The sequence below is a fragment of the Taurulus bubalis genome, assembly GCF_910589615.1.
Source record: "Taurulus bubalis genome assembly, chromosome: 21".
NCBI classification, from domain to species: domain Eukaryota; kingdom Metazoa; phylum Chordata; class Actinopteri; order Perciformes; family Cottidae; genus Taurulus; species Taurulus bubalis.
Genome location: NC_136609.1, coordinates 370,001 through 382,971, shown reverse-complemented (window position 1 = coordinate 382,971; position 12,971 = coordinate 370,001). Strand labels below are relative to the sequence as shown.

At 49.1% G+C, this 12,971-nt stretch overlaps 2 protein-coding genes across 4 annotated transcripts in view; one reads left to right on the top strand and one right to left on the bottom strand.

The window, feature by feature from the left end:
• Positions 1 to 133: 133 nt before the first annotated feature.
• Positions 134 to 7,474, bottom strand: f2 (coagulation factor II (thrombin); the record flags this gene model as incomplete). The annotated part of the gene is made up of 15 exons (XM_079236762.1): positions 134 to 286; positions 379 to 449; positions 558 to 736; positions 814 to 987; positions 1,059 to 1,226; positions 1,405 to 1,531; positions 2,016 to 2,126; positions 2,207 to 2,495; positions 2,638 to 2,779; positions 3,109 to 3,217; positions 3,367 to 3,432; positions 3,718 to 3,742; positions 6,753 to 6,832; positions 6,930 to 7,010; positions 7,402 to 7,474. 15 exons carry the CDS (start codon positions 7,472 to 7,474, stop codon positions 134 to 136), a joined length of 1,848 nt encoding a protein of 615 aa, XP_079092888.1.
• A 997-nt stretch (positions 7,475 to 8,471) lies between these two features.
• Positions 8,472 to 12,971, top strand: part of fbxo3 (F-box protein 3) — a 12,219-nt gene continuing 7,719 nt past the window's right edge. For all 3 annotated transcript variants that reach the window (XM_079236695.1, XM_079236694.1, XM_079236693.1), the window contains exons 1-2: positions 8,472 to 8,569; positions 9,398 to 9,487. In XM_079236695.1, coding sequence (XP_079092821.1) covers positions 8,478 to 8,569; positions 9,398 to 9,487 — 182 coding nt within the window. In that variant the 5' untranslated portion in view covers positions 8,472 to 8,477. The remainder of the gene's footprint in view (positions 8,570 to 9,397; positions 9,488 to 12,971) is intronic.

Below are 12,971 nucleotides of genomic sequence, written 5' to 3'. Positions count from 1 at the left end.
GGATGTGTGTGTGTGTCCGTGCTTGTTGTATAAAAGCAGTGTAATATTCTGATGTGAAGTTATCAGACACACACGTCAGTGTTGTAGGACTCGGACAGACTTTATTAGCGTCGTCTCAGAGCACGACGTGCGTCTAGTTGTCGTCTGTCCCCGTCTTGTCGATCATCTTCCTCATCCAGCGGTTCATCCTGAACAGGTGAGTGTAGAAGCCGTACTTTCCGTCTCGGTCGCAGCCTTCGCCCCACGACACGATGCCCATCTGGTACCAGCGCTCGTCACCTGGGTACTGCTCAGAGCACACACACACCACCGTAAGACTGGGTCCTCTAACTAGAGACGCAGTGCACTACAGGAAGTGCTTGTGAAGATGATTCTCACCTTCATCACAAACGGTCCGCCACTATCTCCCTCGCAGGCGTCTCCACTTTTGTTGTCCTCTGGTTTATAACCTGCAACACAAACGGTCGTGAGCTGATGCTAATGCTGAACATGAACATTGAGCCAGTGCGACGCTGCTGTTTCTCAGTCATGGACTAAACGTAGAAGTAGGAGCTCACCAGCACAGAACATGTTGTTGGTGATCTTGACCGACGTGGAGCTGCTGCAGATCTCCTGCTCTACGATCGGTAGGTGGACTTGCTGGAGCACCTTGGGTAGGTTTCTTGCTGAAGGGTTTATGGTTTCCTTCAGGTTCCCCCAGCCGGTCACTCGACCTTTATACCCTTCAGTCATCAGACTGTTGGAGAAACACGAGAAGATTCAGCAAGTCGGACATGAAGGTTCGGCGGGGAACCGTTTGTGTGTTTGTCTTACGTCAAGGCCACCTTCCTGGTGGGGAGGCAGATCGGGTGGATCACATCGCTGAACTCCACCGGCCGTCTCAGGTGCAGCAGCGCGATGTCCCGGTTCAGGTTTTCCTTCCAGTTGTACTTCGGGTGGACGATGATTTCACTGATGGCCACGATCTTCTCGATGCCGCGCTCAAACCTGGAAGAGTGGTCGTGAATATCATCTCGTTCCACTTGCAGTCATTCACACATGCGGACGGGAGGTCTTACGCGGCCCTGTTGTGCTTCCCCAGGCGCACCAGGATGTCGTCGGCGGTGAAGTTCTTGTTCCAGGGTGGGTAGAGAATGCAGTGGGCAGCAGTGAGGATCCACTGGTCGCTGATCAGACTGGCTCCACACAGCAGCTCCTGCGGGCTTCTCTTGTACAGCATCACCTGCCTGCACACAGCAACCACCAGGTGTGTCATGTGATCATGGAGTGTGTCGTGTGATCATGGAGTGTGTCATGTGATCATGGAGTGTGTCGTGTGATCGTGGAGTGTGTCGTGTGATCGTGGAGTGTGTCGTGTGATCGTGGAGTGTGTCGTGTGATCGTGTGGTTGAACGGTTTGGTTACCACGGTGCTGAGGCCACCTCGGCGTCTTTTCCCCCAACGATGCGGCTATCTCGGAACGACTCCAACAGCTCGTCCTCATTCGCATCCTTTTTGTTCTGCTTTTCAAACAAGGGGCGCTCTCCACACACTGCGACACAACCAGTCAACCAGGTAACCAGCCAGTCAACCAACCAGTTAACCAACTAGTCAGCCATGCAATAAACAAGTTAACTATCTAGTCACCCAGTTCACCAACAAGTCAACTAATGAGTACACCAGGCAATACAGCAATTATCCAGTTAACTAATCTGGCAATAAACCAGTCAATGTACTAGAAAGCCAGTTAACTGACCAGTCAACTCGATAATGAACTTCCACATCTTCTGTTAAGTAGTCAGTCATTACGGCTGTTACCTGGTTAGTTAGTCAGTACAGTTAACATTTAACCAGTTAGTTAACCGGTTAGTAAACCAGTTTCCTGTGACTAACGTCACTAAACGCTTTTAGCCACTGAGTCAGTGGATAAAGCAGTTAACCAGTCATTCAAGGTGACTGTTCACTGGTGAGTTAAGCAGTCAGCTAGTTAATTAGTTAGTTCACTCGTCGTTAACCAGTTATTTATCAGCACTCACCACTCTCTCCTTGTCCAAAGGTTCGAGGACTGAAGAATGTTCTCCTGGCGGGTTGGAGGACGGAGCGTCCTTCTGTCCCCGTTGACAGAAACTCTTGAACCAACGAGTCGTCTGGGACACAGACAGGTGAGAGGTAGGTACACAGTTAACTAGTCTCTTTAGTAGTACTGGTACTCTTTAGTAGTATTTACCACACAGCTCCAGGTCGCAGTAGTCGATGGTCACGTTTCCAGCAACCTCCACGTAGCACCAGGGGCCCTCCGGGTCATCGTCAGGGTTGCGACACTTGTTTCCCGGCAGACTGACCTCTGGGATGAAGTCCTTGTCCACGCTGAGGGACTTGGCCTGCGGTGAGGACCACTGCATACAGGTGTGTCCTCCCAGGGTGACGGCCAGGTCGCCCACGTAGTCGAGGCCGGCATTGGGTAAACACTCACCGGTTTTGATTTGTTCCGGGGCCACAGTGGAAGGGACAAAGTCCTGACCTTCAAGGAGAAGTCAGAGTTCAGCATTCTGGTCTCTGTAGCAGTGACACAGACTGGATTGGACCCTATTGGACCCTATAATGCTGGTAGTTGTATCATGAAAGGCTGTAGTATTTGGTTCATAGTACTAGCAGGTACTTGCCACATGTGGGGACCCTGCAGGTCTCCTTCTGGACTGTGGGGTCTTTGGTGAAGCACCAGGGTCCCTCTGGACGGTTGTCCGGGTTCCGACAGAAGTTCTCCTGCAGGACGCTGTTTGGTTCTGAAGCGTTGAACTCCCTGAAGACCGGCAAGAAGGCAGATGATAACTAGTACTGAATCAATAGGTTAGTTCATTTACGGGTTAGTTCATTAGTTTATCTTTTAGTTGGTTCGATTATTTGTTTATTAGTTATTTGTTAATTGGTCAGTTGATTGTTAGTTAGTTCGTTGGTTGGTTATTTGGTTAGTTAGTTAGTTGGTTGGTTAGATAGTTAGTAGGTTATTTAGTTGGTTGGTTAGTTATTTAGTTGGTAGTTATTTGATTGGTTTGTTAGTTTGTCTGTTAGTTAGTTGGTTAGTTGGTTATTTGGTCGGTCGGTTGGTTGGTTGGTCGGTTGATTAGTTACCTGATTATGGGATGTGGGTAGCTGCTACTCCAGGCTTGACATTGTTTTCCTGATTGTGTGATGTTGATGTTTCCTTTATAGTTCACTCCTGAGCCAGAGATACACTCACCTGAACACACACACACACACACACACACACACACACACACACACACACACACACACACACACACACACACACACACACACACACAGGTTGTCAGTGTGAACGTATATTATTTGACATGAACTTTTTAACATTTAAAGTGTATTTGTTACCTTCTAAACATTGTCTCATGAAGTTGATGTTGTCTCCTGTTCTTGTCATCTCAGTTCCTTTACAGTCTGAGAGACAGACAGACAGACAGACAGACAGACAGACAGACAGACAGACAGACAGACAGACAGACAGACAGACAGTTAGATATTTGTGTATTCAGGTTGTGCTCTTGTGATCTGTTCTGGACTTTGTTCATGTTTGCAGAGCTGAGTGTTTGATTGAACTTCAGATTTGAAGTAAAAGTACACATTATTCTACACAGTAAATATGTTCTACATACACAGTAAAAGTTGTACTATAATTGTTTGTGTTTTCTGTGTTATGTCTTTGAGGTGAAGCTGATCACTCACCCAGATACTTCGTCCAGAAGTTCTCCTGAAGAGCAGAGAGTACCTGGTTAGACTGAGTACTGTTACAGTTACTACTGTTACTACTGGTACTACTACTACTGTCACTACTGGTACTACTACTGTTACTACTGGTACTACTACTACTGTCACTACTGGTACTACTACTACTGTCACTACTGGTACTACTACTACAACAGTTACTACTGTTACTACTGGTACTACTGCTACTACTACTGTCACTACTGGTACTATTACTACTGGTACTACTGGTACTACTACTACTGGTACTACTGGTACTACTACTACTACAGTTACTACTGTTACTACTGTTACTACTACTACTGTCACTACTGGTACTACTACTACTGTCACTACTGGTACTACTACTACTACTACTACTACTACTGGTACTACTGGTACTACTACTACTGGTACTACTACTACTACTGGTACTACTGGTACTACTACTACTACTACTGTCACTACTGGTACTACTAGTACTAGTACTACTGGTACTACTACTACTACTACTACTGGTACTACTGGTACTACTACTACTGTCACTACTGGTACTACTACTACTACTGTCACTACTGGTACTACTACTACTGTCACTACTGGTACTACTACTACTACTGTCACTACTGGTACTACTACTACTGTCACTACTGGTACTACTACTATTACTGTCACTACCGGTACTACTACTACTACTACTGTTACTACTGGTTCTACTACTACTGTTACTACTGGTACTACTACTACTGGTACTACTGGAACTACTACTACTGTCACTACTGGTACTACTACTACTGTCACTACTGGTACTACTACTACTACTGTCACTACTGGTACTACTACTACTACTACTACTACTGTCACTACTGGTACTACTACTTCTAGTACTGTCACTACTAGTACTACTACTACTGTCACTACTGGTACTACTGCTACTACTACTGTCACTACTGGTACTACTACTACTACTGTTACTACTGGTTCTACTACTACTGGTACTACTGCTACTACTACTGTCACTACTGGTACTAATACTACTACTACTGTTACTACTGGTACTAATACTACTACTACTGTTCCTACTGGTTCTACTACTACTGTTACTACTGGTACTACTACTACTACTACTGGTTCTACTACTACTGTTACTACTGGTTCTACTACTACTGTTACTACTGGTACTACTACTACTACTACTACTGGTACTACTGGAACTACTACTACTGTCACTACTGGTACTACTACTGGTACTACTACTACTACTACTACTGGTACTACTGGAACTACTACTACTGTCACTACTGGTACTACTACTACTACTGTCACTATTGGTACTACTACTACTGTCACTACTGGTACTACTACTACTACTACTACTGTTACTACTGGTTCTACTACTACTGTTAGTACTGGTACTGTTACTATTTTCAGAAGTATAGGCCTAGACTGCTGGGGGACATCTTAGGATGCACTGAGCTCCTCTCTCCTCTTCTCTCTCCTTCTGGATGAATTCATCTCTCTTCAATGCACATTACTAACTCTACTTCTTCCCGGATTGCCTCCTGTCTCCTGCATCCTGGGCCCCGTCTCCTGTTTCCTACCTCTTGCCTCCTGGGCGCTGCCTACTGCCTCCTGCCTCCTACCTCCTTCCTCCTGTGCCCTGCCTTCTGCCTCCTGCCTCCTACCTCCTTCCTCCTGGGCCCTGCCTTCTGCCTCCTGCCTCCTGTCTCCTGGGCCCCGCCTTCTGCCTTCTGCCTCCTGCTTCCTACCTCTTTCCTCCTGGGCCCTACCTCCTGCCTCTTGCCTCCTGGGCCCTGCCTCCTACCTCCTGCCTCTTGCCTTGTGGGCCCTGCCTCCTACCTCCTGCCTCTTGCCTTGTGGGCCCTGCCTCCTACCTCCTGCCTCTTGCCTCCTGGGCCCTGCCTCCTACCTCCTGCCTCTTTCCTCCTGGGCCCGACCTCCTGCCTCCTGGGCCCTGCCTCCTACCTCCTGCCTCTTGCCTCCTGGGCCCTGCCTCCTACCTCCTGCCTCTTTCCTCCTGGGCCCGACCTCCTGCCTCCTGGGCCCTGCCTCCTACCTCCTGCCTCTTGCGTCCTGGGCCCTGCCTCCTACCTCCTGCCTCTTGCCTCATGGGCCCTATCTCCTTCCTCTTGGGCCCTACCTCTTGTCTCCTGGGTCCTACCTCCTGGGCCTTTTCTCTTGCCTCCTGGGTCCTGCCTCCTGGGCCCTACCTCCTGCCTCTTGCCTCCTGGGTCCTGCCTCCTCGGCCCTACCTCCTGCCTCTTGCCTCCTAGGCCCTGCCTTCTACATCCTGGGCCCTACCTCTTGCCTCTTGGGCTCTACCTCCTGGGCCCTATCTCCTTCCTCCTGGGCCCTACCTCTTGCCTCTTAGGTCCTACCTCCTGGGCCCTTTCTCTTGCCTACTGGGTCCTGCCTCCTGGGCCCTACCTCCTGCTTCTTGCCTCCTGGGTCCTGCCTCCTGGGCCCTACCTTCTGCCTCTTGCCTCGTGGGCCCTGCCTCCTACCTCCTGCCTCCTTCCTCCTGGGCCCTGCCTTCTACATCCTGGGCCCTACCTCTTGCCTCTTGGGCCCTACCTCCTGCCTCCTGCCTCCTACCTCCTGCCTCCTTCCTCCTGGGCCCTGCCTTCTACATCTTGGGCCCTACCTCTTGCCTCCTGGGTCCTACCTCCTGGGTCCTACCTCCTGGGGCCTTTCTCTTGCCTCCTGGGTCCTGCCTACTGGGCCCTACCTCCTGCCTCCTGGGTCCTGCCTTCTGCTTACTGCTTCCTACCTCTTGCCTCCTGCCTCCTGGGCCCTGCCTCCTGCTTCTTACCTCTTGCCTCCTTCCTCCTGCCTCCTGGTACTCTTACTACTGGTACTTTTGCTGCGGGTACTGTTACTACTGAGCAGTATTACTACTGAATACTGTTACTACTAGTATTGTTACTGCTAGTATTATTACCACTAGTAGTATTACTACCATGCGGTGGATGAAAGCAGAACAAAATGGCGGCTACCGTCTTGTCCGGCTGCTCGAACACCTCTCGGGCTTCTTCATGGTCACAGATCTCTTCAACACATTCTCTCTCCAGGTTCCCTGAGAGGAAACAATACTCATGTATGATACTAGTAAGAACAACAGTAGTACTACTACCTAGAGTACCCCTGAAGTACTGCTCATAAAGGAGACTCACCTGGTTTTACCTCCTCAAACAGCTGATTGGCTCGAGGGTTCCTGACCAGCAGCTGATTGGCCAGCTGGCTGTGGATGAAAACTACACACATAACACCAGTTAACAAGTACTCTTACAGCGTAAATACCCAGAGTACTGCATGTAGCGTAGTGCAGTACGTTTGTTCTCTCAAAGTACTACACATTTAGTTACAGATACTTGTGTATTTATATATCCTGAACTTCTCTTACTCGTTTCTTTATCGCCTGCTGTTTAAACCTTGAGTATTATGAGTGTTTATACTAGTGGTACTTTAAAGACTCCTTGAATACTGAGTATTGTAGTATTATTATTATTAGTATTCTTAGTTATATTTTAGTAGTATTCTTTGTAGTATTCTCAGTGATATTTTAGTCGTATTTGTAGTCGTATTCTTAGTAGTATTGTCGTAGTATTTCTAGTACTTTCGTAGTGTTCCTAGTAGTACTTGTACCTCGCTCTGCCAGGCCGCTGTGCAGCAGAAACAGCAGCAGAACAGCAGCTGGTTTCAGTCTCGTCTCCTCCATGATCCAGACCCCAACAAGCAGAACCTCAGCACCAGAACCTCAGGACCAGAACCGCTAGAACCTCAGGACCAGAACCGCTCCAGCAGAGTCCTCTTCAGAGTGCGTCTCTGTCCCTGTGGGTCTCTCTTTGTAAGGTTGTTGACCAAAGGGTCAAAGTGTGTCTCATGTTTACTTTGACTCAACCGACAAAGTACAAGTACACAACGTGCAGTACTATATCAAAGAAAAACACACATAATAATCTATACTTAAGTACAACGTACAATAAATGAAAATTAGTACCAAAAATACATTTGGGAAGTTATACAATTCGTATTATTATTAAAATGATTATTAAAATGATTGTTATGTATTATTATTAATATTATTATCAATACTATACTATCATTACTATCATTGTCATTATGACTTTTATTCATATTTTTTTTTTTAAATAATTGTATTAATGTATTATATCGTGTATTTAGTTTATTTTCTTTTGGGGAAGTTCTACGGGGTTTCCTAATCGTAAAGCGGTGTTACAGTAACAGTGGTCCCTTGCGGCGCTGACCGGAAGCTCTTTGGTCCGCGTAGTAAACGAACAGGTGATCTCAGGTCAGAGGTAAACACAGCAAACAGCCTACCGAGGTGAAGTCTGGTAGTACTACCACTGTGGGAATACTCTGTCCTGCACAGATAGCATACACATACACACAATATGTGATGTATGTTATATTATTAATATAAATATATGTATAATCCTGGAAACAAAACTATATAAATAATGGTTAAAATAATTTAAACAATTAAAACAAATATATTTTTTAAAGATGAAGATTACAACATATCCGTGTTATTGTTGATCATTTTAGATAAAGTTATTCAAAATAAATAATCAGGATTAAACGTATTTCTGCTGTAGTTCCTTTTACAGACCAGCAGGTGGCGGTGACCCGCCTGAACGGTAACGCGCCTCAGCGTCGCCGCTAAAAAGAATCACGAAGAAGAAGAGTGTGTTGCTAATATGGCAGCTAACCCGGAGCTCCGGATGGACCAGCTCCCTTCAGACCCGTTGCTGCACGTCCTGTCCTTCCTGGGCTTCAGAGACCTAATCCAGTACGTACCGGACCCCGGACCCGGGTCCCACCACGACCATCCGGAGGGAACCGGAACTGGATCAGTAACCAGCAAGCTGTAGCGGCTCATTAGCTTAGCATCTAAACTAGCCTTCATTCTGTGCTAATTGGTGCTAAAGAGCGAAACAAAGTTCTGCTGGTCAATAAATACACAAAGTATCGATTAGAAGATGACGTCACCAGCAGCTGTCACTCAACAGGAAGCTGAAGCTTCATGTTTCAGATAAACAGCTAGCTGCTAAGCTAACAGCTGCTAGCTGTTTGTTTACGTTTGTTCCAAGTGAAGGACATGTGAAAATACTACTAAGAATACTGTTACAATAATACTAAGAATACTGTTACAATACTACTAAGAATACTGTTACAATACTACTAAGAATACTGTTACAATACTACTAAGAATACTGTTACAATACTACTAAGAATACTGTGAAAATACTACTAAGAATACTGTGAAAATACTACTAAGAATACTGTTACAATACTACTAAGAATACTGTTACAATACTACTAAGAATACTGTTACAATACTACTAAGAATACTGTGAAAATACTACTAAGAATAATGTGAAAATAATACTAAGAATAATGTGAAAATACTACTAAGAATACTGTGAAAATACTACTAAGAATACTGTGAAAATACTGTGAAAATACTACTAAGAATACTGTGAAAATACTGTGAAAATACTACTAAGAACACTGTGAAAATACTACTAAGAATACTACTAAGAACACTGTGAAAATACTACTAAGAATACTACTACTTTCAAATACCACGACAATAACTCTCCCTCTCTCTCTCCAGTTGTTCTCATGTCAGCAGGAGGCTGAATGATCTCTCTAAACACAATCCTCTGTGGAGATCTCTCTGCTCCAAACACTGGCTGCTGACGGAGTGAGTCCTGGTCTCTGTCCTCTGTCCTGGTCTCTGTTCTGTCCTCTGTCCTGGTCTCTGTTCTGTCCTCTGTCCTGGTCTCTGTCCTGGTCTCTGTCCTCTGTCCTCTGTCCTGGTCTCTGTTCTGTCCTCTGTCCTGGTCTCTGTCCTCTGTCCTCTGTCCTCTGTCCTGGTCTCTGTCCTGTCCTCTGTCCTGGTCTCTGTCCTGGTCTCTGTCCTGTCCTCTGTCCTGTCCTCTGTCCTGGTCTCTGTCCTGGTCTCTGTCCTCTGTCCTGGTCTCTGTTCTGTCCTCTGTCCTGGTCTCTGTCCTCTGTCCTCTGTCCTCTGTCCTGGTCTCTGTCCTGGTCTCTGTCCTGGTCTCTGTCCTGTCCTCTGTCCTGGTCTCTGTCCTGGTCTCTGTCCTGTCCTCTGTCCTGTCCTCTGTCCTGGTCTCTGTCCTGGTCTCTGTCCTGTCCTCTGTCCTGTCCTCTGTCCTGGTCTCTGTCCTGGTCTCTGTCCTCTGTCCTGGTCTCTGTCCTGGTCTCTGTCCTCTGTCCTCTGTCCTGGTCTCTGTTCTGTCCTCTGTCCTGGTCTCTGTCCTGGTCTCTGTCCTCTGTCCTCTGTCCTCTGTCCTGGTCTCTGTCCTGGTCTCTGTTCTGTCCTCTGTCCTGGTCTCTGTCCTGGTCTCTGTCCTCTGTCCTCTGTCCTGGTCTCTGTCCTGGTCTCTGTCCTGGTCTCTGTCCTGGTCTCTGTCCTGTCCTCTGTCCTGTCCTCTGTCCTGGTCTCTGTCCTGGTCTCTGTCCTGTCCTCTGTCCTGTCCTCTGTCCTGGTCTCTGTCCTGGTCTCTGTCCTGGTCTCTGTCCTCTGTCCTGGTCTCTGTCCTGGTCTCTGTCCTCTGTCCTCTGTCCTGGTCTCTGTCCTGTCCTCTGTCCTGTCCTCTGTCCTGTCCTCTGTCCTGGTCTCTGTCCTGGTCTCTGTCCTCTGTCCTGGTCTCTGTCCTGGTCTCTGTCCTCTGTCCTCTGTCCTGGTCTCTGTCCTGGTCTCTGTCCTGGTCTCTGTCCTCTGTCCTGTCCTCTGTCCTGGTCTCTGTCCTGGTCTCTGTCCTGGTCTCTGTCCTCTGTCCTGGTCTCTGTCCTGGTCTCTGTCCTGGTCTCTGTCCTGGCCTCTGTCCTGGTCTCTGTCCTCTGTCCTCTGTCCTCTGTCCTGGTCTCTGTTCTGGTCTCTGTCCTGGTCTCTGTCCTCTGTCCTCTGTCCTCTGTCCTGGTCTCTGTTCTGTCCTCTGTCCTGGTCTCTGTCCTGGTCTCTGTCCTCTGTCCTGGTCTCTGTTCTGTCCTCTGTCCTGGTCTCTGTCCTGGTCTCTGTCCTCTGTCCTCTGTCCTGGTCTCTGTCCTGGTCTCTGTCCTCTGTCCTGTCTTCTGTCCTGGTCTTCTGTCCTGGTCTCTGTCCTGGTCTCTGTCCTGGTCTCTGTCCTGGTCTCTGTCCTGTCCTCTGTCCTCTGTCCTGGTCTCTGTCCTCTGTCCTCTGTCCTGGTCTCTGTCCTGGTCTCTGTCCTCTGTCCTGTCTTCTGTCCTGGTCTTCTGTCCTGGTCTCTGTCCTGGTCTCTGTCCTGGTCTCTGTCCTGGTCTCTGTCCTGGTCTCTGTCCTGTCCTCTGTCCTGGTCTCTGTCCTGGTCTCTGTCCTCTGTCCTCTGTCCTGGTCTCTGTCCTCTGTCCTCTGTCCTGGTCTCTGTCCTCTGTCCTGGTCTCTGTCCTGTCCTCTGTCCTCTGTCCTGGTCTCTGTCCTCTGTCCTCTGTCCTGTCCTCTGTCCTCTGTCCTGGTCTCTGTCCTGTCCTCTGTCCTCTGTCCTGGTCTCTGTCCTGGTCTCTGTCCTGTCCTCTGTCCTCTGTCCTGGTCTCTGTCCTGGTCTCTGTCCTGGTCTCTGTCCTGGTCTCTGTCCTCTGTCCTGGTCTCTGTCCTGGTCTCTGTCCTGGTCTCTGTCCTGGTCTCTGTCCTGTCCTCTGTCCTCTGTCCTGTCCTCTGTCCTCTGTCCTGGTCTCTGTCCTGGTCTCTGTCCTGGTCTCTGTCCTGTCCTCTGTCCTCTGTCCTGGTCTCTGTCCTGGTCTCTGTCCTGTCCTCTGTCCTCTGTCCTGTCCTCTGTCCTGGTCTCTGTCCTGGTCTCTGTCCTGGTCTCTGTCCTGGTCTCTGTCCTGGTCTCTGTCCTCTGTCCTGGTCTCTGTTCTGTCCTCTGTCCTGGTCTCTGTCCTGGTCTCTGTCCTCTGTCCTCTGTCCTGGTCTCTGTCCTGGTCTCTGTCCTCTGTCCTGTCTTCTGTCCTGGTCTCTGTCCTGGTCTCTGTCCTGGTCTCTGTCCTGGTCTCTGTCCTGGTCTCTGTCCTGTCCTCTGTCCTCTGTCCTGGTCTCTGTCCTCTGTCCTCTGTCCTGGTCTCTGTCCTGGTCTCTGTCCTCTGTCCTCTGTCCTGGTCTCTGTCCTCTGTCCTCTGTCCTGGTCTCTGTCCTCTGTCCTGGTCTCTGTCCTGGTCTCTGTCCTCTGTCTTCTGTCCTGGTCTTCTGTCCTGTCCTCTGTCCTGGTCTCTGTCCTGGTCTCTGTCCTCTGTCCTCTGTCCTGGTCTCTGTCCTCTGTCCTCTGTCCTGGTCTCTGTCCTCTGTCCTGGTCTCTGTCCTGTCCTCTGTCCTCTGTCCTGGTCTCTGTCCTCTGTCCTCTGTCCTGTCCTCTGTCCTCTGTCCTGGTCTCTGTCCTGTCCTCTGTCCTCTGTCCTGGTCTCTGTCCTGGTCTCTGTCCTGTCCTCTGTCCTCTGTCCTGGTCTCTGTCCTGGTCTCTGTCCTGGTCTCTGTCCTGTCCTCTGTCCTCTGTCCTGTCCTCTGTCCTCTGTCCTGGTCTCTGTCCTGGTCTCTGTCCTGGTCTCTGTCCTCTGTCCTGGTCTCTGTCCTGGTCTCTGTCCTGGTCTCTGTCCTCTGTCCTGGTCTCTGTTCTGTCCTCTGTCCTGGTCTCTGTCCTGGTCTCTGTCCTCTGTCCTCTGTCCTGGTCTCTGTCCTGGTCTCTGTCCTCTGTCCTGTCTTCTGTCCTGGTCTTCTGTCCTGGTCTCTGTCCTGGTCTCTGTCCTGGTCTCTGTCCTGGTCTCTGTCCTGGTCTCTGTCCTGTCCTCTGTCCTCTGTCCTGGTCTCTGTCCTCTGTCCTCTGTCCTGGTCTCTGTCCTGGTCTCTGTCCTCTGTCCTGTCTTCTGTCCTGGTCTTCTGTCCTGGTCTCTGTCCTGGTCTCTGTCCTGGTCTCTGTCCTGTCCTCTGTCCTGGTCTCTGTCCTGGTCTCTGTCCTCTGTCCTCTGTCCTGGTCTCTGTCCTCTGTCCTCTGTCCTGGTCTCTGTCCTCTGTCCTGGTCTCTGTCCTGTCCTCTGTCCTCTGTCCTGGTCTCTGTCCTGTCCTCTGTCCTCTGTCCTGGTCTCTGTCCTGGTCTCTGTCCTGTCCTCTGTCCTCTGTCCTGGTCTCTGTCCTGTCCTCTGTCCTGGTCTCTGTC